This window comes from Cucurbita moschata, unplaced genomic scaffold, assembly GCF_002738365.1.
Source record: "Cucurbita moschata cultivar Rifu unplaced genomic scaffold, Cmos_1.0 Cmo_Scf00007, whole genome shotgun sequence".
In the NCBI taxonomy this organism is placed as follows: domain Eukaryota; kingdom Viridiplantae; phylum Streptophyta; class Magnoliopsida; order Cucurbitales; family Cucurbitaceae; genus Cucurbita; species Cucurbita moschata.
In genome coordinates, this window is record NW_019268523.1 from 3,559,325 (window position 1) to 3,583,082 (window position 23,758).

A 23,758-nucleotide genomic window follows, 5' to 3' on the forward strand; every position below is an offset into this window, starting at 1 on the left:
TTTATGTATATACTCATTCACACTACTAATAATAATAATAATAATAATAATAATAATAATAATAATACTTTTATTTTAGGACCGTTTCAACTGGAGCTTATGTACGCTGGTTAGTTTGGTCATTGCACAATTTATTTATTTATTTTTTATTTTTATGGGTTCTTGAGGAGGCAGTCAATTCAATGACAAAGTTTATCCCAATTTTAAATCTCATCGCATTGAAATAAATGCGTTACTAGAAAAAAAAAATCGAAATGGTTATATTCAACAATATTTGTTTATTCGTTACATAGTATAGTTGCATTATATGAACCTACCCATCCATATTTTACCATTTTCCTTACTATTTTCATATTTCAACGGGTTGATTGTAATTACCTATCGATATGAATTATCCTTCGAACCCTTTTGTTATCAACGTTCATTCTTTTAACTTATCGTTGACTAGCGAAGAGAACGTTTATGAGTACAAAAGTGAGAATAATTGAACTATTTGGGGTGAAACCAAAGTAATGCTATCAGGGTCTATGTCAAAGGTAGACAATATCATACTAATGTAAAGATATTTTGAAATTTTGTTATCCTTGTTGTGAGATTCTACGTTTCTTATAACGGTGTGGAAATCTCTCCCTAATAGACGCATTTTAAAACTGTGAAGTTGACAGTGGTATGTATCGGATCAATATCTGCTAATAGTGGGTTTGAATTGATACAAATGGTATCAGAGTCAGATACTAGGTAGAGGGTGGGTGAGAACACTGGTGAGCCTGGGCTGTTACAAATGGTATCAAAGTTAGACACCAGGTAATGTGCCAGCGAGGAGGCTGGGTCTCAAAGTGGGTAGATGCATTGGGGTAGAAAGTTCAGCTTCAAATGGGGGCTCCCAATTGATTGACCAAATTTGATTTAATTTTTATAATAGTGAAGAACAAATCCAAGTAAATTGGAGCATTCAAAGTAGGAGCCCTCTAATTATTTTAATTTAATTACTTACTTGGATTGCCTTCCTGTGTTGTTGGAATCTCTATATAAACCCCATTTCATGGGACTTCATATTCCCCACTCAATTTCATCTTAATCTTCATTCACTTCTTTTTCAAACCAACCTTCAATGGCGGCTACGGTTGATCGCAAAGCCCTCGACGTGGAGACAGCCTCCAATGGCGGATTTCCGGTTCAACGCTGCAACTCGTTCCGGTCCTCTAGTTTCAAATTGAAGCGCAAACCGGAAATAAGTCTTAGTATTGATGATGATGATGATGATGATTCGTCCTTTGATCGGAACGATGAGAATGTTAATTACTATCGAGAGTTGATCCGGAAGGGCAAGGAGGAAATCGAACCGTCCATTCTTGATCCAAGGGACGAGGGCACGGCGGACAATGGGGTTATGAGAAATCCTTCCATCCTCCGTCTTACCGGAAAACATCCCCTCAACGCTGAGCCGCCGTTGGACCGTCTAATGCGCCACGGTTTCATTACACCGGCTCCACTTCACTATGTCCGAAACCACGGTCCTGTCCCTAAGGTTGACTCATCTAATTGGACGGTCGAGATCACTGGGCTCGTCCAAAATCCGACATCCTACACGCTCCATCAGCTTCTCAATGACTTCAGGTTCTTTTCTAATTTTTTTTTAAAAATTTATTCATGATCATCCGCTTAATTTTAGGAAATAGTTAGCTCAAAGTAAAATAAAATAATTGTCACACCTATTTTATTTATATTATTTTTAATACAGGTCGATCGAATTTCCAGTCACTATAATGTGCTCAGCTAACCGACGAAAAGAGCTAAATATGGTCAAACAAACTATTGGATTTCATTGGGGAGCAGCCGTGACCTCTACCTCATTGTGGCGGGGCGTGCCATTACGCGAAGTGCTAAAACGGTGTGGCATCTTTAGTCGCCATAGAGGAGCCTTATACATATGGATGGAAGGTGCGGACGACCTCCCTGGCGGAGGAGGCTGCACCTATGGCACGAGCATAAGAAGAGAAATGGCAATGGACCCATCAAGAGATATCATAATAGCCTACATGCAAAATGGTGAGCATATCCCACCGGACCATGGCTTTCCAGTAAGGATGATTGTACCAGGGTTCACCGGTGGTCGTATGGTCAAGTGGCTCAAACGAATCATCGTCACTAATAGAGAATCTAACAATTACTATCATTTTATGGATAATCGTGTGCTTCCATCCCACGTGGATTCCGAACTGGCTAATGCTGAAGGTATTATTGTTAAGAAAAATTCATAATTTATTAAATGTTAAATTAAAGTTCACAATTACTAAGTCCGACTAAAAAGATCCATAATGAAATAAAATTGATTTGATTGTTTCATATTGTTTAGGTTGGTGGTATAAACCAGAATATGTTGTCTACGAGATGAACATAAACTCGGTGATAACAACACCGTCACATGATGAGACGTTATTGATTAGTTCAAAGAAGACCCAGTCGACGTACACATTGAGGGGATATGCATTTTCAGGTGAGCCAATTTAATTAATAATTTCCACGTACTTTGGTTGTTATTTTCCACGTGGGATTAATTATAAGATTTGTGCTATGGTAAAGGTGGTGGGAAGAAAGTGACACGGGTGCAGGTGACGTTGGACGGTGGGGAGACGTGGAAAATATGTAATTTGGAGTACCATGAGAAGCCCAACAAGTATGGGAAGTATTGGTGCTGGATTTTCTGGTCGGTTGAGGTGGAAATTGTGGAGCTGTTTGGCTCCAAGGAGATTGCTGTCCGAGCTTGGGATGAGACTAACAACACCCAACCAGAAAACCTCAATTGGAATCTCATGGTAATAATTAATAAAATCAATAATTAATGATTTGTTTATAGTAATGAAATTAATAATAAATGAATTTGAATTTGAATTTGAATTTAGGGCATGATGAACAACTCATGGTTCCGAATCAAGATTAACGTATGCAAACCCCAAAACGGAGAGCTGGGAATCGTGTTCCGCCACCCAACTCTCCCCGGCAACCAGTCCGGCGGCTGGAAGGAAAAGGACAAAATCAATCCCACCGACCCACCTTCCTCAAAACCCACAAACGACAAAAACAAGACCACCGCCTCCAAAACCTTCTCCATGTCGGAAGTCAAAACCCACAACACGCCGGAATCCTCCTGGATCGTCGTCCACGGCCACGTGTACGACTGCACTCCGTTTCTCAAAGCCCACCCCGGCGGCGCCGACAGCATCCTCATCAACGCCGGAACCGACTGCACCGAGGAGTTCGACGCCATCCACTCCGACAAAGCCATAAACATGCTGGAAGACTACATAATCGGCGACTTATTGACCGAAAACGACAATGAAGAGAAGACGTCATCATCCGAAGCGGTTGAACAACACGTGGCACTGGTCCCAGGAAAGAAAATCCCGGTTAAATTGATATCGAAGATTTCAATATCTCACAACACGAGAATTTTCCGGTTCGGTTTATCGTCAAAAGACCAAGTTTTGGGACTACCCGTCGGAAAGCACATATTTTTATGCGCCATTATCGAGGGGAAGCTCTGCATGAGAGCCTACACGCCGTCAAGCTCCGTTGACGAAACGGGCTTCTTTGACTTAGTTGTAAAAGTCTACTTCAAGAATGTACATCCCGACTTCCCAAATGGCGGCCTCATGTCGCAGTATCTAGACTCACTCCCATTGGGCTCAACCGTGGACGTAAAAGGCCCATTGGGTCACATAGAATACATGGGCCGCGGCAACTTCACAGTCCATGGAAAGCCCAAATTCGCGAAGAAGCTGGCGATGGTGGCCGGCGGGACAGGGATAACGCCCATATATCAAGTGGTGCAGGCGATATTAAAGGATCCGGAGGACAAGACGGAGATGTATGTGGTGTATGCGAATCGGACGGAGGAGGATATTCTGCTGAGGGAGGAGTTGGACACGTGGGCGAAGGAGAATGAGAGATTGAAAATATGGTACGTGGTGAAGGATGGCGTTAAAGAAGGGTGGCCGTACAGCGTGGGGCATATTAATGAGAGTATTCTGAGAGAGCATATTCCGACGGGGTCGCCGGAGTGTTTGGCTTTGGTTTGTGGGCCGCCGCCGATGATTGAGTTGACAGTGAAGCCCATATTGAAAGATTTAGAGTATGAGTTGGAGACTTGGTTGCTGGTGTTCTAATGTTTTAATTAGTGTAATAATTTGAATTTATGTTTGGGGTTAAAACATTTATTGTTTTTAATGTATTTAAGTTATATTTGAATATATTATGGTTGAACAAATTATATATTATTTTGTATATATTATGGTTTGATTTGGAATGAGGTATAAAAAGTGATGAAGTGATGGGGGAGTTGGAAGAGTGGAAGTATTGGTTGATATTTTTAGTTAGGAGTGGGGAGGGCCATGCATTTTTTGTACGCCTCTTTTCTTTGATTTAACGCTTCAATCACGCTTGGGGAGGAACACGACACTCTATCCTCCAATTACAGAACCTTTTATTTATTCATTACTGTTTGATGTTGATGCATAATTTTATATACTCATTGGTTTGGTGTAATACAATGGGTTTCAAACATTAAATCAATACCCAATTGTCAAAAAATCTTTGACTGAATGGTAGGGTTGTGCGATCTTGAGATCTCTCGTTTACTTTATAGGATCGGTTTAGGGTTTTCTGATTGCTCCTTGCATTGTCAAAAAATCTTTTACTTGAACTTGATTTCCCGTAGATTGGATCACTTAACCCTACTTGAGGAAGGGTGGTCAAAACCTTTGGTTTGGACCGTGATCTGATGGGTTGACTCACTTAGCTTTGGCCCTAGGTTCTTCTTTGTTTGCATGATCTTATGTAAGAGCCCAAACCCACCGTTAGATATTGTCTGTTTTGGCCTGTTACGTATCGTTCTCAGCCTCATGGTTTGAAAACGTGTCTATTAGGGAGAGTTTTTCATACCCTTATAAGGAATGTTTCATTCCCCTCTTCAACAGATGTGGGACATCACAATCCACCCCTCTTGGGGCCTAGCGTTCTCGCTAGCACATTGCTCAGTGTCTAGCTCTGATACTAGTTGTAACAATTCAAGCCCACCATTAGTAGATAGTGTCTGTTTTGGCTGGTTACGTATCGCGGTTTTAAGACTTGTCTAATAGGGAGAGGTTTTCATACCCTTATAAGCAATGTTTCATTCCTCTTTTTAACAAATATGGGACATCATAATCCACCCCCTTTGGGACCTAGTGTCCTCGTTAGCACACCGCCCAGTATTTTGGTCTGATACTAGTTCTAACAGCCCAAGCCCACCACTAATAGATATTGTTCGTTTTAGCTCGTTTTTTATCGTCGTCAGCCTCACTATTTTAAAACGCGTCCACTAGGGAGAGATTTCCACATCCTAATACAGAATAGTTCGTTACCCTTTTCAACCTATATGAGACCTCATATTCTTTAACACCGAAGTGCCATAACATTAAGCTAAATGCAATTAATTGCATCCCCATAAAAAAAAAGTGTTATATTTGTGAATGTCAACGAATATGTGAAAATATGTAACAACATCGACATGGCAATGAATTTTTAATACCATAGTTGTCGCTCATAATTATTGAGACATAAGAGCATGGTAGCGTGTCCAATAATTTCTGACCGCTAAACGTGACCCTTCTTTTATTCTTTTATAATTCAACCCCTCCTTATTATAATTTAACTCAACTTGTTCTCATTTCTTAACTCTTCCTTTTATTTTAAACCGTGCGAAAACCTCTCCTTAACAAACACGTTTTAACCGTTAGGCTAACGGGCCAAAGCGAACAATATCTGCTAACAATGAGTTTGAGTTATTACAAATGGTGTAAAAGTCAAATAACGAACAGTGTGCGAGCGTAGACGCTGGACCCTCAAAAGGGGTGGATTGTTGGATCCCACCTCGGTTGGAAAGTGAAATGAAGCATTTCTTATAAGAGCGTGGAAACCTCTCTCTAACAAACACATTTTGAAATCGTGAGACTGACAGCGATATGTAACAAGTTAAAGCAGACAATATCTGCTAGCAGTGGGCTTGGGCTATTACAAAGTGTATCTAAGTTAAACATCGACGGTGGGCCCCCCAAAAAGGGTAGATTGTGAGATCCCACGTCTATTGAAAAAGGGAACCAAACATTTCTTATAAGTCTATCAAAACCTCTCCCTAATAGACACATCTTAAAATCATGAGTCCACTATCAATACGTAATAGACCAAAACCAACAATATAGACTTGATCTGTCTATTACCATAAATAATTACCGACGTAAAAGGGAAATATAATATTAGATATTTTGGGTATTCCCTACCGAAAAAATAAAATAAACATTCCTTTTTCACTTTATAAAACACTTTTTAATTAAAATAAAATAAAATATATTGAATAAGATGCAATTGACTAAACTTAAATATTGTGGGTGCCCCTGTGACAAGGGGTATCTTCAGCTTTATAAATATCATAAATTTATATACAAAAGGCAGGCAAGACAATGAATAATACGCCAACTTTGTACCACCCAATGACTTTGGAGTCATTTTTTATGATGCACCCAGTACAGAATCTAAATGCATATTATATTATAATTATACTATATGGTTTTTATTTTATAACAAACATTACCAAATCAATATCATTTTTAATCCCTTAAACAATTCATATTTGGCTGTCACTTGTCTAATTAGCTGCCTTCCACATTAACATGGGACTACCAATTCAATTCCACTTGCCTTTCTTTTATGGGTGGTTAGTGGGTGAGTCAAATTAGCCTTTTTTTTTTTTAATTATCTTAAATGTGTGCCGCTAAATTTGAAATGGACGAAGACATCTAGTTGTTGTCCACTTCGAGCATAAGCTTTGAATGCCTCGTATTAATGGAGTTAGTATTCCTCACTTATAAACCCATGATCATTTTCTAAGACTTTTATCATCCAACACCTCCTCTGGAATAAAGTGGGCCTGGAAGGGGGGGAGATAGCGGGAGTGGCGGCCATAAAAAAGTGGAGGAAAAAGAGGGGTCCGGAGATTGTGGAGACATGGATGGATGGATGGATGGCTGCGCGGAAACTAGGTTTGTAATTGGCCTTTCAGCTCCCCAAACAACATGGGGCACTTTCATTCCATGTCGCCCTGAGACGCCGCCAACCCTTCATATTTTCTACTGTTACTTAATAATACTATCACATGCACCATTTATCCCTCGGGATTCTAACTCCGTTCTTTCTCACATCTACGCTACACGTTTGGTTACCTTAATCTAACCTTATTTTATTGAGATGTCCATCGAGTCGGTAGAGAAAGAAACTTAAATTATGCAGGTTAAATGAACATTGTTACGCATGTATTTAAAATGGGCTTGAATTTCGATCTCATATTTGAATTATTACAACGTGCATTTAAATCTACACGTATCTTATCACCACACCAATGATTTTAAATGTCAATTTTGTTGAAATTTTTAAAATTTTATTGAAGAAATAAAATGTGGATGTAGTAAGTTTGGAATTCACGAAGGCATTGAAAATGGGGATTCAATAATTTTGTAACAACAATTTTCTAAAGCACGAGTTTGGCAAATTAATATTTGGAAAATAAGACAAAAGGATCTCTCACTTTCACATGCCGTGTTTTAATTTACATCTCTTGTCCTTTCAAGTCCATCGTCCCCAACTGGACAATTTGGTTTTCGATTGGTATTTTTGTCATTTCACTCGCCCACCCTTCAAAATTAATAAATTTATTCGTCAAAATAATAAATTAAAAGAAAGTCTCGAATAATAAATGATAGAGGAAAACGACAACCTTTATATAATTATCGTCTTTTATGCAGGAATACATCCAAATAATAAAAAAGAAAATAAGAGTATTTACAATTATTATAATATTCACATATATTTCATTATTTTACAAAACGAATCCAACTTTTTTCCTCAATTTTGGATTTTCATTGAAGAAAATAAAAATATAAAAAACCAATTTATTTATTTTTGGTTGTCTTCCTTCCACTAATTAATTAAAACACTAATAACGAATTCTTGGTATCGTAGTTCATCTTCTCCAAATTGGGCTGCACTGCGAACTGAATCATCGCCGGCGGCCCACAAGCCAATGCCAATGTGTCCTCTGCCGCCGCCGGAATATGCTCTCTCAGAATATTCTCTGTAATGAACCCAACGCTATATTCCCACCCTTCTCTAATACTCTCCTGCACCACGTACCACACTTTCAATCTCTGGTTCTTCTTCGCCCACGTGTCCAATTCTTCCCTCAGCAAAATATCATCCTCCGTCCGATTCGCATACACCACATACATCTCCGTCTCGTCCTCTGGATCCTTTAATATCGCCTGCACCACTTGATATATTGGGGTTATTCCGGTCCCACCTGCCAGCATGGCAAGCCGTCTTGCGAACCGGGGCTTGCCATGGACCATAAAGTTGCCGCGCCCTGTGTACTCGATATGGCCGAGTGGGCCCTTCACATCCAGCGTGGATCCGACCTCCATGGAATCCAAATACTGCGACATGATCCCGCCGTTGGGGAACTTTGGGTGCACGCCTTTGAAGTATACTTTCACCACCAATTCGAAGAAACCCATTTCGTCTATTGAGCTAGTGGGCGTGTAGGCTCTCATGCAGAGCTTGCCGTCCACTATGGCGCATATGAAAATGTGCTTCCCCACGGGTAATCCGAGAGCCTGATCCTGACCACCGGGTAGTGCGAATCTGAACACACGCACGTCGTGTGAGATCGAGGTCTTGGAAATCAATTTGCAGGGGATTTTCTCGTTAGGGGCGAGCGCCACGCGTCGTGTTACTGGAGCCTCTCGAATAGGGGCTAAGTGGGAGAAGTTGGACGCGCCATGAGTGGAGTTGTTAGGGGAATTGGAGGAGGAGTCGGACGCGTAGCCAGTGGTGATTAACTCCCCGATTCTATAGTCCTCGAGCATTTTCTTGGCTTTGTCAGAGTGGATTGCGTCGAACTCTTCGGTGCAGTCGGTGCCGGCGTTAATGAGGATACTGTCGGAACCGCCGGGGTGGTCTTTGAGGAAGCGGGTGCAGTCGTAGACGTGACCGTGGACGATGATCCAGGCGGATTGGGGGGAGTTGTGCTTTTTGACTTCGGATAAGGTGTAAGTATTGGAGGCGGTGTTCATGAATGGAGTGGAGACACTCTTCTTCAATGTCTGGTTTGATTCAGTGGAAATCTCCAGATGTCTCTCTCTGTCCATCCATCCGCCGGATTGGTTGCCGGGCTGCGTTGGGTGTTCGAAGATGATACCGATTTCACCCTTGTGAGGCTTGCACATATTGGTTTTCACTCTGAACCAACAATTGTTCATCATTCCCTGAACAAAATTCAAATTCCCCAAATCGTTAATTATGTTCAAATTTGATATAAATCCAATACAGAGTGAAATTACACACCATGAGGTTCCAGATGAGTTTCTCCGGCTGGGTGTTATGGGTTTCATCCCAAGCCCGGACGGCAATTTCCTTAGCGCTGAGCAAGTCCAGCACCTCCACCTCCAACGACCAGAAGCACCAGCACCAATATTTCCCATACTTGTTCGCCTTCTCCGGATGGTCCAACGTGCACACCTGCCATGTCTCTCCACTGTCCATCGTCACCTCCACACGCGTCACCTTCTTCCCACCGCCTAACAGTTTGTCAAATTTCCAAATTAAAATTCGTATAATATTTGGATCTCTACATGGAATTAAAAAACAATTACAACAGCGCCTCACCGGAATAAGAGTAGCCTCTCAAGGTGTAGGGCCTCTGAGTGGTCCACGCGTTGATCGGCAGAATCTCCTCATGGCAGGGCGTGGTTATCACTGAGTTTATGTTCAACTCGTTGATTATATGTTCCGGCTTGTACCACCAAGCTGCATATTCATTAATTTAATTGTTTAATTAATCAATTACCAACTTGATTTAACGTTGTCTTGTTTATTAATAAGAAGAGTAATTAACTACCTTCAGCGTTGGCGAGCTCCGCGTCGACATGGGAAGGCAAGACTCTGTTATCCTTAAAATGGTAATAGTTTTCGGATTCTTTCGTTGTTACAATGATTCGTTTCAACCATTTCACCATTCTACCACCGATGAATCCCGGAATGATCATCCTCACCGGAAAGCCATGGTCCGGCGCTAATTGCTCGCCGTTTTGCATATAGGCGAGAATGATGTCTCTAGCAGGATCCATGGCTAGCTCCTTCTTGATGCTGGTTCCGTATTTTGACCCACCGCCACCAGGCAGATCCTCAGCTCCTTCAAAGCATACATTGAGCGCCCCTTTCTTACGGCTCAATATCCCGCATCGTTTCAACACGTCACAAAGTGGAACACCACGCCATACCGACGTAGATACACCCGCCGCTCCCCAGTTAAATCCGATGCTCTGTTTCACCATGTTCTGTTCCTTCCGTCGGTTTCCAGCGCAGACTAGTGTGGCTGGGAATTCACGGAAGCGGAATTCGTTGAGGAGTTGGTCCATGGTGAACTTGGCGGGACGTTTGACAAGTCCGCAAACCTCAACGGTCCAGTCGGCCCATTTCGCCTTGGGGACCACACCGTGGTTACGGACGTAGTGGAGAGGAACAGGGGTGATGAATCCATGATGCATCAGACGGTTAAGAGGCGGTTCAGAATTGAAGGGATGCTTCCCTGTGAGACGGACCATGGAAGCATTCCGCTCGATCCAATTATCAGCCGTGCCTTCATCTCTGTGGTCCAAAATCGACGGCTCGAGTTCACGGCTTCCCTTCACAATCAAATCACGAAACTCATTCTCATTCTCATCTTCGCTACACGAATCCTCCATCTCCTCCTCCTCCTCCTTCTCCTCCGCCGCCGCCGCCTCTTGTATCTTGACAGAGCTTTTCAAAGGACGGTTGTTATTATAATCAACGTTGGAATTAGGGAAGTTACAGCCACGAACGGGAGAGTCGGATCGGTGATTAGGACCATTCTTGAATGACCTAACGACGCCACTAAGCGGTGGCTGGAGAGGTCCATATTGACGGTTGTCGACGGAAGCCGCCATGAGAGATCGACGAATTTGATACGGAAAAAATGAGAGAAGAAGAAGAAGAAAAAGAAGAAGAAGAAATAATCAAAGCTTTTTCACCACCACCACCACCACCACCTTCCCTGGAAGTTATGGTTTGAATTGAAATTTTGGAGGTGGACGAACGTGAAGAGAGGGGTGTGGGTTTATATAGGGATGAGGACCATGAACAAAACCCAAATGTGGGGCCCGGCCCACTGGGTAGGAAATTCCAGTGGGCTGTGTCCTTCAAAATGACGCCGTTTTACCATCTGCCTTCCCTGGGCGAGCCCGACGCGGTAATAGCACAGAACCATGAAACAGAATCTGTGGTGGCTGTAGACCGTAGTCTCCGCCGTCTACAGCCACACGATAAAATAAAAATAAAATAAAATAATTAATTAGTTTTATTACTTTTCTTTTCATCCTCTTTTTTTTTTCCTTTTTTGTTATTTTCTTTCAATTTATTATTATTATTATTATTTGGAAAATGTATTAAATATAAAAAGAAATGGAATTCAAATGCATTTTAATTTATTAAACCAAATATATATAAAATAGTGCGAGAAATGGTTGAGTTAATTAAAATTTACCTAAATAATTAATATTTCAAAATATCTAATCCGACGTGGCACGAGATATTTCATAATATTATTTTCTACCATTTCTTTTTTAAGATGGCTCTCTCTCAATCAAAAAGTGTAAAAGCCAACCATTCAAAAAGTGAAATGGTTTTTTTTTTTTATTTATTAAAAAAAAAAAAAGACTAATTTATATATTATATATATATATATTAAAACTTTATTGACCATTACTACGTGGCACCTGGTATTTTCTATTAGATATAAAACAATATGCATTTAGGGTAATTTTTTTTTTTTTTAAAACGTGGGTTTTTATAATTAATTTTAAATTAATTTTAGTCAATTTCAGTCCAACAGTAAAAAGGAAGCTAAGGGGAATAAGAATATTGATTTTATTTATTTATTGTAATTATCACTCTTTAATTTACTTTTTAACTTACAAAAAATTCTTTAAAATCTAATATTATTTTCACATATATTCTCTCATAAAGTTTTTATTATTTCAATTTTTTAATAAGCTAAGAGTAAATAAATTGATTAAATTATTATTTTAATTACTTTTAAATGTATGGTCAAATACAATGAAAAACTTTATTAAAAATATATTTTATTAGCTAAAATTAGTTTATACTATTTACCTCGTACTAAACTCGCTTTTATTATTTATTCAATTTAGGTTAAATAACGAATTAAACGAACTATATTTTAAAAATTTTAAAAATTTTAAAAATTGTTCGTTTAAAATATAATGTAGAAAATATGTTAGATAACCAATCAAACAAAAGTTGGTACATGATTAAAAATAGGTTTTCGGTAATGAAAAGTTTAATAAATTTTTAAATTTTTATTTTAATGTGTATAAAGGGACCGTTGCATATACGACGACAAAAATAAATAATTAAATAAAATTATATATTTTTTTAAGTATTTTCACGACCATGTATTTTATCTAATTTTTATTCATAAAAAGGACAAATAAATTCATCAAATAAAAATTTTAAATATTTTTAAATATATTAATGACCAATAATAAGAAAAAGGAAAATAAAGTAAGAGAGAAAAATAAGTGTTTTAAACTCTTACTTTTATTAAATGTTATTTCTAATAAACTTAATTAGTGAAATTAATGCCACCTCTTAAAGTCAAATTAAATAAATTTATAAATTCAACTTGAAAATTAAATAAATAAATAAACCGAATTATAATAGAATTTCTTACTCTGACTAATAAATATTTAAGCTAACGTAAATGTAAGTCAACTGACATAAAAATATATATACTTAGTCTAATAAACATATTTAACGTTTAAAATTCTTCAAGAAATTATTAAATGACTGTGTGCATGGAAGCAGCTCAACCTATCTGCTACTAGGTCCAGGAATGGCAGTAGACGAGGGCATCATTATGGGTCGCATTCAACACGTAAGATATTTTCACTACCTTGAAAAGATCGTAGGTAAGAATACTCTCGTCCACATATACTCTAATGTATGAGTTATGATAAAAGTATAGTAGAGATTAGTATTAAATAATTGAAAAAAGGAGTGAGATTATAGAAATTCAAACACATAACCTCTTGCTCGACGTTATAATATATAACTCGTAAGTAATTCTCGAAAAGACAATTATCTTAGATTCATTTCTTGAATTGAAGCAAACTCACGTAAGCAGCTGATCTCTCTGTTTTGTTTGATTCATTACTTAAAATGTTTTCTATTATCGTTGAAACTCATAGACGATAAACTCGATCTTTTAAATACTTGAAAAGCCGGGGTTAAAGTTGGTGGTGTGAAAAGGATTTTTGATTGAAAGTTGTTTATAAAAAATCTGAGATTGTTGATGAATATGAAAGAAAGAGAAAGGAGATGGAAAGGATTATCCTGTGGTGTGTTCATAGTTTTCTGGGTTGCACCAAGGACTGAAACCAAGCAGCAAGCATGACAAACAAGAAAAGTAAGTGACAATGATTGATGGGTAGCAATAGACTTATCAAACAAAATCCTTCAAACTGTGACTAACCCATTTCCACCACAGAATCTAAACCTGTATCCATCCATTTGATACTCATTACAAAGCCTTATATCTCTTCCCCATGCCATTATTGTTACCCTCTAAACACATTCCTAATCTATTTTCTTTACTACATCCCATTCAAACCAACAAATGGGTATTTTAATTACCAAGTTGCTGTTGATCTTCAAATGGGTCGGCCTAAAAAGGTGTTAAAAGAGGACCAAAAAAACTAGATAGGTTTAAAGAATTGGTATTAAAAACGCAAACTTTAAATTCATAAAGTGGAGTTTGGGTATTACTCTACAATAACATGATATTGTCTACTTTGAACATAAGTTATCTTCAAATGGGTCGGTCTAAAATGGTGTTAAAAGAGGACCCAAAAACTAGATATGTTTAAAGACGCAAACTTTTAATTCAAAAAGTGGAGTTAGGGTATCGTACTCTACAATGACATGACATTGTCTACTTTGAACATAAGATATCTTCAAATGGGTCGGCCTAAAACGGTGTTAAAAGAGGACCCAAAAACTAGATATGTTTAAAGACGCAAACTTTTAATTCAAAAAGTGGAGTCAGGGTATCATACCATGTTAAGAATCACGATTCTCTATAATGACATGATATTGTCCACTTTGAATATAAGCTTTCATCGCTTTTCTTTGCTTAGAAACCAATGATCGACCTCTTAATTGACTGATGTAGGATTCATCGTTCGATAATTCTGAACGGAAAGATAAAGATCCACAAAAGTTGGGATTAAATTAGTGGGAGATTATAAGATAATGATTTTGAATAAAAGCAGCAAAAAAGAAAGGACAAGGAAGAAGGGTGAGGGAAAGAAATTGAATTGGAAGAGTCAAAAGAGGCAAAAGATTAGAGTTAGGGTTGAGAAGCGGCGGATGGGAACCCCAACAGGCAAGCCAAAATAGGGAACCCTTGGCTGTGAACCACCACCAGATACAAAGCCACTAGACCACACACACCACTTGGGTCCCAAGGGGGAAGTGGCTAATTGGAGGCCTTGAAGGGTTATATTACCATTTTTTGAACTTGGCTCTTGGGTGACCTCTAAAGTCATCTTCATCCTTGTTTCCTTCTCTCTCAATGGTCAGAAAATAAGGCTGCCAAAGTTTGAGCAGTGGGATCCATAGATTTAGGGGACCAGACGTGTAAGATTATTAAGAAGAGTGTAATTAAGAAGAACGACGTGGATAATATGATACCACTGTAGAGAATTGTGATTCCTAACATGGTATCAGTGTCATGCTCTTAACTTAGTCATGTCAATATCGAACAAACAAGTTAAGAGCTGGTATAATATTTTGTATTTTGTTTTAGGACTCAAAAAATGGAGTGATTCCTAACATTAGAAGCTGGGGGCTGATAGTTTGTTTAACCTAATAATAATGTGTTTATAATGTCTTAATCAAACATCTTGTCTACAAATGCTTACCACAAATTTGACCATGGATTTTAGTTCATTGCTTTCGGGAATAATCATCGTATTTATTGCATTTGTTTCCATCTCTAATCCATCCATTTTTCGAAAGCATACCAAGAGAATATGTGGATTGAGAAACTTTAGATTACACCCACCTAGTTGTTCGGGTCTTAAACGGGTTTTAAGATTAGTGATAATTATATTTTAAACGGGTTAGAGTTGTCGAATCTATTCCGATTCCTACTTGTATTGGATCCAAGTAAACATGTTTGCTGGCATGACCCATGTGATAGTATGCTTAAACGAGGTTGTTTTGAGAAGATTAAACATTAATTAACGTAAAGTAAACGCAATTAAGGAAGAAAAGAAGAACAGAGATTAAGATAAAATGTTGTAATTTAATATTAAATTGGCAGAATCGTGGATTGAAGAGAAGAGAAGAGAATTGAAGAACGTAAAGGATGAAGGTATCAAAGTCCAATCCGACAATGATTTGAGTACGAAAAGAGTATTAAAACCATGGATACGAATCTGAAAAAGGTGTAAATAAAACCAATGAATACTTTTTTTTTTTCTTTTTTCTTTTTTTTATTTAGTTCCTTTTTCGTTTGTAATGATGAACACTGAGGAAAGCGACAGAGTGATCGTAACTTTTTGGTAAAGCAGTGTTAGAGGAAACAACGAGCTTTCAAATTCAGTGTTCTTTCTTAAAATACTCCCTTTTCTGTTCTTACCTTTTCATCAATCCTATATTTTATTGAATATATATATATATATATATATTTCCTGTTAGGGTCTCGAGATTGCAAATGGAAATTTCAAGAATCTAACAATGATGTAAGCGGATTTGTGATGAGCCCAAATCTATGCCCAAACCATGGATTTTATTTGGAAAGTTGAATCAGCTTTAGAGGTGTTAAAAAAATTCGATCTATAATGGTATAGGTTATAGTTGTATTATGAATTTATTTAGATTGAGTTGGACTATTATGAATTTATTTTGGCTTGGTGAGTTCAAATAAATGAAAATTGTCTAGATTAAATTGATTTATGGGTTCTTCTATAATTGGGTTGGGATAGAAAAGAGGATTTGGCTTCAATAACAAGATCTCGACCTCTACCCTCGGATGCCCGAATATATTGAAATTGAGTTGAAAATTTTAATTAAACGTCTGAAAATAGGTAAATATATATTTTACAGACTAATATTTTACTTTTATTAAAAACAAAAATTTAAATAAATGATTCAAATAACTCAAATGAATCCTGTCTTATGTAACATAAAGTATTATATCTTGAGCACATGAGCCCATAAAGTGCAATATTGTCATTGATATTGCATTATTTTGCAATGGACCAAGTATTTCAATATCGTTCGTTCTGGGCCCGTCTTATTACCCAGAATTCCGACAGCCAGCCGAACATATTAAAGCCCAAAAGGTCCAGATTTCCTGTAAACGTTTTTCACAATGTGCATAGGGGTGTGAGACCTGTCCAAAAATCACAATCCCTGCTCAAGTTTTAAGGTCAGGGCATTAGGAAGGTGGCATGCAAGATGCGATTTGAGCAACACACATGCCACAGTGGGTTAGTCCAAGTCCAAAGCAGACCACCAAGTCCTGAAAAATAACGACACAACATAAGAGATGAGAGAAAAGAAGAACATTTTTCCATTGCTGAGATCTGTTTGGTCAGTCAATCAAATGCCATCCCCAAATGACAATTGAGATAACAAATCAACCTAAACTCCCCCGACCGCGGATCCTAACAATTGCCAATACCTATCCTATTCCCCCCAATGCCAGCGGAGAAAAACATCAAGGCTGGCTGTTCAAACCAAATAAATTCTTGACACCATTAAGAGGAAAATAAGAAAAAGAAAAAAAAAAAAAAAAAAATCTACAAATGAGTTGTGCACCATGAACAGAGTGGGTATATGACGACTTCTAACTAACCAAGACCTCCATTACAACAAAAGTTGAAAAGAATATACATATGCCCTATCTCAATAAAACCATACGCCCCCTAACTCCCACTCCTTCCACTTCTTTTCTATATCATAAGTTATGGAATTCTGTTAAGTCCTCCTCTTTGTCTTGGCCGCCTCGACCTCCCGAATATAATTCTGCGGAAACCACGTCCCGGTCCACCAGTTGTGGTAGAACCGAGACCTGCAGCACGATGCATCCCAAAATCAATCTCATCTGCCCTGCTGCTGTTGTAGTCCCTATGATATCTATTACGAGAAAACAGACCACCATCCCGTCCAAAACCAAATGCATCCATCGAAAAGAAAGTATCATCGTCCAAATTCTCGTCCATATCAGAATCGTGCTCACTATAAAAACCACTTTGGTTAGGTTCCAACACATAATCCCCTAGAACAACAGCTCCAGGAATTGATGATATAATTGTGCTGATCACATCACTTCGCTCCCTCTCGTGCTCAAATCTCTTCCACTTCTCTTCAAGCAAAGGGTCCACTTCACGTGGTCGTGCTAATGGATGCTTTGCTTTAACGTGCTTCTTCAGCTCCTTGTAACGTCCAACAAATGAGCAATTGTCCTGCATGCAACTTCTCTTCTTAGAATTAAGATATTTCCGTGCTGGTTCGACCACTGTCCATCCTTTAACCTGTCCCCTACAAAGGGGACACAACAGCTCTGGCACTTCAACCTTTTCACTTGGCTGCCCTGCGTCCAAATTGAGGCTTACATTTTCCACCGGCATATTCAATTGTTCTGAAGTTTCAACTGATGACACTTTTGTGTAGGCTTTCTTGTATTGATCAAGACAATTGGAATATCGACGACCAGTTGCACACATATAAGGCCGGCAACCCTTATTATATGAGGAACAAAGAAGAAGCACGGCATTGTGAGGGAACTCCATACAGACTGAGCAGGTAGCATCTTCCCATTCTTTCTTCTCTGAACCTTTGCAGTTCTTCTTCTTGAGGTAAGCATTTTTAGTAACTCTCAATGGACTAGATGGCAACATACATGAGTTTTCCTTGGAACATCTAGTATCAGAGTTGCTTTGCATCTTTTTCATGGCCATTCACAAATTAAACCTGAAATAATTTAGGGGGGAGTGGGGGCATCAGATCACTCTTAACAGTGGACCTCTCAAGATTTTCCCAAACTCATACCTGCACCTGAATTTTGTTACAATCTAACATCAAGACGGGAAAATCAATACCATAAGATTTAAGTTTCATGCCTAAGCCTTGATAAGCCTCTGACTAGCAAATTCAGCTTTTCGACTTAAGATTGCATCACAACTAAATAATAGCACCAGGAAGAAAAATAAAAAATAAAACAGATGATTATATAATAATATCGACTCTTCCCATAAACAGGCAATGACATAATAAAAACACCAGGAAGGAAAAATAAAATAAATAGAAAAGTACGTGATGAAAGAGGTTGACGGAAACAACAAAAGATAACATCAAACCTTACAGACGCAATATCCCCCAAATAATAGATGTGCCATCCCTTGACAACCAAAAGAAATTTTCCAAAGCAAGTTATGGAACTGAACAACTAAAAACTACAGTTTTTATAGTTTAAAATTTTATAAGAAAATTTGTCCAATTTTTAGTCCGTTTCCATCTGAACGACCAACCCCCTCAAACTTAAGGAGACATTGAATTCACAGATTGCCTGTCTGTGAATTGACACATTCAGTCTTTTAGGTCTCAACTTCGCCTGTCAAACTAACAATGTCCTTAAAAACTACTGGATAAACTTTATCAAATATAACATATTTGAGATTTTGGAACTTTGGAACTTTTGGCCAGGACTACTTTTCGGACTATATATAGCACATTAGAATATTTGAACACAATGGCCAGTCACATTCTCATTAAAAATAAAAAATATGACGATAAACCAAACTTCCATCAAGAATAACTAAAAGAATGCATGGCATCCAAAAAAATCAAGCTTCGTCACCATCGCTCAAAGAGAACATGGAACCTGACAAGGGATTAAATACCTAGGATCCTTCTCCACTCCTCTAAAGATTCTATTGTTGATCTTCCCCCCAAAGATCCCACAACAAAGCACATACCCGGACTTATCACTAGAATCTCTCCTCCCACAACAGCAAATGGAGAAACTCCTCAATCATCTCTCTGTAAACTCTATGTCAGGCTAACTAAAAGCCAAACACCTCAAAGGAAAAAATAACTCCAAACAAACCATGGAAAGTCACAACTCCAAAACATATGATCCAGGTCTTCGTCTATCCACTGACAAAGAAAGGTCAACCACTCGTTCACACTAACTCTTAACTCCTCGAAACTCCCCCATATGCAGGCAAAGATCAAAAGCCTAGATACCAACAAATTAATAATTTGAATGGAGAAATTGATGACGACAGAGTTTGAACTTAATATTTATTGCCAAGTTAACAATACCACATTATATCACGTTAAATTATTAGTAATCTCAAAGCCTAGTTAATTTATTTATTTGACTAAACTTTTATTGATACTCATTTGATTATTTAATCAAGTTATATATCTCCGATTCACCGTATACGGATGAAAAATAAGTTCTAATGCATTTAAATAAGGTAACTCAATACCCTAAGAAAGGCATCAAGGTATCAATCTTCTTTAAATAGAGTTGAAGGGTACTACAAGAAATGCATTAGATGTGAGTGGCTTCCTTAGATATTTGAGGGAGGACAAAATATTCAGAACGTGAAGAAATGTTGTATCATCTTTTCACCATTAATCAAGGGACAGAGTATAGATTATACGTGTATTTAAATATATAAACCAAGACAAAATCCTACATACTTTCTGAATAACAAAGGATATTTTATTATCAGATCACCAATATACTTGAAGAACACTAGAGTATATTATACCATACACGGAAAAAATTGCCAGACATGGTATACGTTTTTCTTTTTTATATAATAAAGCATCAACTTTCATTGAAAAAAAAAAAAAAAAAGAATACAAGAGCATACAAAAAAATCAAGCCCACAAAAGGGAACCCAATTAAAGAAAAGGGCTCCAATCATGCAAGATAATGCCCATAGAATAATTATAAAAATCATTGAAACAAAAGTCCAAAGAGAAATATGATATCTAACAAGGGATCAAACATCGCTTACGGAGGAGATGCTCTCAAACCCACCCTCTTTTAAGGAGAAGGATACATCTTTGTGGCAACACAGCTTTTTTACTATTCTGTGGGGCCTTTGGAAGGTGATGAATAATAGAATCTCTAAAGAAGTTGAGAGATCGAGTGAGGATGTTTGAAAGTTAACTAGATTTAACGCTTCACTATGGGTGTCGGTTACTAAGCCTTCTATTTTTACGGGCTTGGTTTTTTTTTTTTTTTTTTTTTTTTTTGNAAAGTGTGGTCTCTTAAAAAATAAATAAATAAAAATAACTCTAGCCTATGGGCCTTAAAGAGAGCTTTGCTTCACTTCACTCAACAATAATGTGCAAAAGAACTTAGATAGGCTCTTTAAAATAGTTTAGATAATACAATTTACATACTTCTTAAGAAAATGAGATATTTGACCTCACATTTTATTTGACTTAAATGTCAAATTTAGTCCCTGAACTTCCGTGGTTGTATCTTATAGATTCTTCAACTTCATGTCTTATAGGACCCTAAAGTTGCAAAATATCAAGTCCCTAAACTTACAAATTTGTATCTTATAGATTCCAAGCATATTCAACATTTTTTAAAATTAATGAATGTATTAGACATAAATTAAATTTTGTGTCTCATAAAATGTTTAACTTTTAACTTTGTGTCCAATAGATAAGTGAATTTTAAATGTTTAATAGGTCAATAACCTATTAAACTAAAATTGAAAATTTAGGGACTTGTTAGACACAAATTACAAGTTTACTGGTGTACTAGAAACTTTTTAAAAGTCCAAGGACCTATTAGGCATTTCTAAAAGCTCAAAAGCCAATTTACATAAACTTGCACTAAACTTGTAATCTAATCTTTCATTGTTATGTTCATTAACTTGATCACTATAGATGACCGAAAAATTATTCATCAAACAAGATTGGATCATCATTAAAGACTACCAATTATTCATCAAACAAGATTGGATCATCATTAAAGACTACCCTGTAAATTTTAAAACAGCTTCTAATGTGAAGATAATATAAGATTCTGATGTTGACTAGTTTTTGCCGTGCTCAACAGCCTGTAATAGATTATGTTACAGTACTTCTACAAAGTCCGTAAAATAAAAAGCTATTGGATATAGTGACACAACTCAAGTAGGCTTCCGGTCTTTTAACAATTAGAGTGAGAACACTGAATCAGCATAAAAGTACGTATCTCACCCACTTGGGTGGTGAGGGCACCCGTAAATTTCCAGGCCAGAAAATTCAAATACTACGCACAACCAGAAAAGCTAATCCGACATTAAAAAAAATGACCAGAACTTCCTAGAAATCGAGGTGTCAGTCAAGTCAACACACGGAATTATCGTTAGTAGGTAAAAGCTTGTTTAAATCTACGTAAGCACCAAGCAATCAGTATGAACAAGATGCCTGACATCAATCGTTTGGGAGTAAAATAAAAATAAACCCAGTCTTCATTTCAAATTGAAGGCAGATATGGGATTATAATTCCCAATCGAACAATTTCGATTAGAAGTCTAGAGAACTGATGAGTAGCAAACATATACAGAATGGCGGGGGAAAAGGGAAAAGGCAAAGACGAAATAAACCAATGAAGAACAAACCCGAAAAAAAGGGGAATCGTGGAATTTAAAACCAGAAACAACGTGCGATCAATAATGTTAGAACCCAACACGTAACTGACATCCCAGACAATGACAACAAGGAATTAAAAAAACAAATGACAGAGAGAATCAGAGTTGAGATCGGGAAAAAGAGGGGGCGAAGAATCGGAACGAAGCGTACCTGAATGGGTGAGTGATTCCGTGAAATGAAGGCGTCGTGGACGAAGGAGAGACTGAAATTGAAATCAATGGAATAATATGCAAATTGTGAAGAAGAAGAAGAAGGGGAGAAGGAGAGCGGAGGCGAAGCGCTCTCGCTCTTCCGAAAGGTTGTGCTGGGAGTTAGCGTGGTACCGCTTCGGAGGATTGCCCCTATTTTTCTTTTAAATTGAAATTTCTATTGGAAGCTAATTCCAGTATCTTTCTCTCTCACGACACTATGAACTCACTATGTTTGTTACTCAACTTGGGCCGAAACTTCGGGCTTAAGACAGTGGATTATTTATTGGGGGCCTCGGCCCATTATTCAAGGCCCGTTCACTTTCTTTTTTTTTTTTTAATTTTATAATATGATTAGGAAAATAAATAAATAAATAAAAGTTGAGATGTTGAAAAAATATAGTCACGTTTAAAACAATGCTACAAGTTTTCAAATAAAATCAATAATTTTATCTACGATTTATTGAAGAAAAAAAAAAACTTGTTAGGTATTCTGTAAATAAAATGACAAGAATTTTGAGATGAGATAAAATAAAAAAGTACTATATATATTTTTTTATAAATATATATTTATAGTAATTTTTAAGATAATCTTTAATTATTGTCCTCTTTGGACTCCGTACTCCTTATATATTTTTTTTTATTTAGAAATATATATTGGTAGTGATGCGGAAATAAAATGACAAAGAATATTGGGATCAAATAAAATAAAATAAAAGAGGTATATTTTTTTTTATTATTTAGAAATATATGTTTGTAGTAATTTTTTATATATTATCTTTTTTATTTAGAAATATATATTTGTAGCAATCTTTAAAGTAATCTTTAATAAATTGTCTTCGGTTCCAGGCGTGGAAATAAAATGACAACGTTGAGATGAAATAAATAAAATGACAACGACGAAATAAAATAAAAGAAGAGGTACTGTATATTATATTTGTAGCCATCTTTAATATATTGTCCTAGCATCTTTAATATTGTCCTCTTGGCTTTCCCTTTCTTTCCTCCAATCGATGTGGAACCGCCCCAAATCCACCCCTCCGTTCTGGGTCTAGCGTCCTTCTTTCCTCCTATCAATGTGAGACCGCCCCTAAATCCATCCCTCCGTTCTGGGTCTAGCATCCTTCTTTCCTCCAATTGATGTGGGACCACCCCCAAATCCATCCCTCCGTTTTGGGTCTAGCGTCCTTCTTTCCTCCAATCGATGTGGGACCACCCCCAAATCCACCCCTTCTGAGGCCCAGCGTTCTTACTGACACACCAGCTTCGTGTGTACCCCTTTTGGAGAATACCAAAAAGTGGGACATCACAATCCACCCTGTTCTGGGTCTAGCGTCCTTGCTGGCACTCTTTCTTTCCTCCAATCGATGTGGGACCGCCCCCAAATCCACCCCTCCGTTCTGGGTCTAGCGTCCTTGGCTGACACTCTTTCTTTCCTCCAATCAACGTGGGACTGCCCCCAAATCCACCCCTTTTGAGGCTCAACGTCCTTACTAGCACATCACCTCGTGTGTACCCCCTTCGGAGAATAGCAAGAAGGCTGGCACATCGTCCGGTGTCTAGCTCTGATACCATTTGTAACGACCCAAATCCACCGCCAGTAGATATTGTCCTCTTTGGGCTTTCCCTTTCGGGCTTCCCTTCAAGGCTTTAAAACACGTTTACTCGGGAAAGGTTTCCACACCCCTATAAAATAG

The 23,758-nt window shown here is 37.7% G+C and overlaps 3 protein-coding genes across 5 annotated transcripts; 1 reads left to right on the forward strand and 2 right to left on the reverse strand.

The window, feature by feature from the left end:
- The first annotated feature begins 1,111 nt into the window (after positions 1-1,111).
- On the forward strand, positions 1,112-4,198 carry LOC111444944 (nitrate reductase [NADH]-like). The gene is made up of 5 exons (XM_023083100.1): positions 1,112-1,617; positions 1,742-2,235; positions 2,357-2,497; positions 2,584-2,816; positions 2,904-4,198. Exons 1-5 carry the CDS (start codon positions 1,112-1,114, stop codon positions 4,164-4,166), a joined length of 2,637 nt encoding a protein of 878 aa, XP_022938868.1. The 3' UTR covers positions 4,167-4,198.
- Positions 4,199-7,869: 3,671 nt separating this feature from the next.
- Positions 7,870-11,197, reverse strand: LOC111445293 (nitrate reductase [NADH]). Its single transcript, XM_023083587.1, has 4 exons — positions 9,986-11,197; positions 9,754-9,894; positions 9,433-9,665; positions 7,870-9,353 (listed from the first exon to the last, which is right to left on the reverse strand). The coding sequence occupies exons 1-4, from the start codon at positions 11,052-11,054 to the stop codon at positions 8,019-8,021; spliced, it is 2,778 nt and encodes a 925-aa protein (XP_022939355.1). The 5' UTR covers positions 11,055-11,197; the 3' UTR covers positions 7,870-8,018.
- A 5,541-nt stretch (positions 11,198-16,738) lies between these two features.
- LOC111445552 lies at positions 16,739-22,249 on the reverse strand. Of its 3 annotated transcripts, none has more exons than XM_023084002.1 (2): positions 22,024-22,249; positions 16,739-18,249 (listed from the first exon to the last, which is right to left on the reverse strand). In XM_023084002.1, the coding sequence occupies exon 2, from the start codon at positions 18,156-18,158 to the stop codon at positions 17,163-17,165; it is 996 nt and encodes a 331-aa protein (XP_022939770.1). In that variant the 5' UTR covers positions 18,159-18,249; positions 22,024-22,249; the 3' UTR covers positions 16,739-17,162. The 3 variants fall into 3 exon arrangements, with proteins under 3 accessions (XP_022939770.1, XP_022939769.1, XP_022939768.1); XM_023084001.1 differs by having other exon boundaries at positions 16,739-18,255; XM_023084000.1 differs by having other exon boundaries at positions 16,739-18,171; positions 22,024-22,247.
- Positions 22,250-23,758: the final 1,509 nt, after the last annotated feature.

Coding starts and splice junctions, on each gene's coding strand:
- LOC111445293 (XM_023083587.1), bottom strand. CDS start 11,054: ATGGCGGCTTCCGTCGACAACCGTCAATATGGACCTCTCCAGCCACCG. Junction 9,895..9,985: donor GGAGCTCGCCAACGCTGAAG/GTAGTTAATTAC, acceptor ATGAATATGCAG/CTTGGTGGTACAAGCCGGAA. Junction 9,354..9,432: donor AACTCATCTGGAACCTCATG/GTGTGTAATTTC, acceptor AATTTTGTTCAG/GGAATGATGAACAATTGTTG.
- LOC111444944 (XM_023083100.1), top strand. CDS start 1,112: ATGGCGGCTACGGTTGATCGCAAAGCCCTCGACGTGGAGACAGCCTCC. Junction 1,618..1,741: donor CAGCTTCTCAATGACTTCAG/GTTCTTTTCTAA, acceptor TTTTTAATACAG/GTCGATCGAATTTCCAGTCA. Junction 2,236..2,356: donor CGAACTGGCTAATGCTGAAG/GTATTATTGTTA, acceptor CATATTGTTTAG/GTTGGTGGTATAAACCAGAA.
- LOC111445552 (XM_023084002.1), bottom strand. CDS start 18,158: ATGGCCATGAAAAAGATGCAAAGCAACTCTGATACTAGATGTTCCAAG.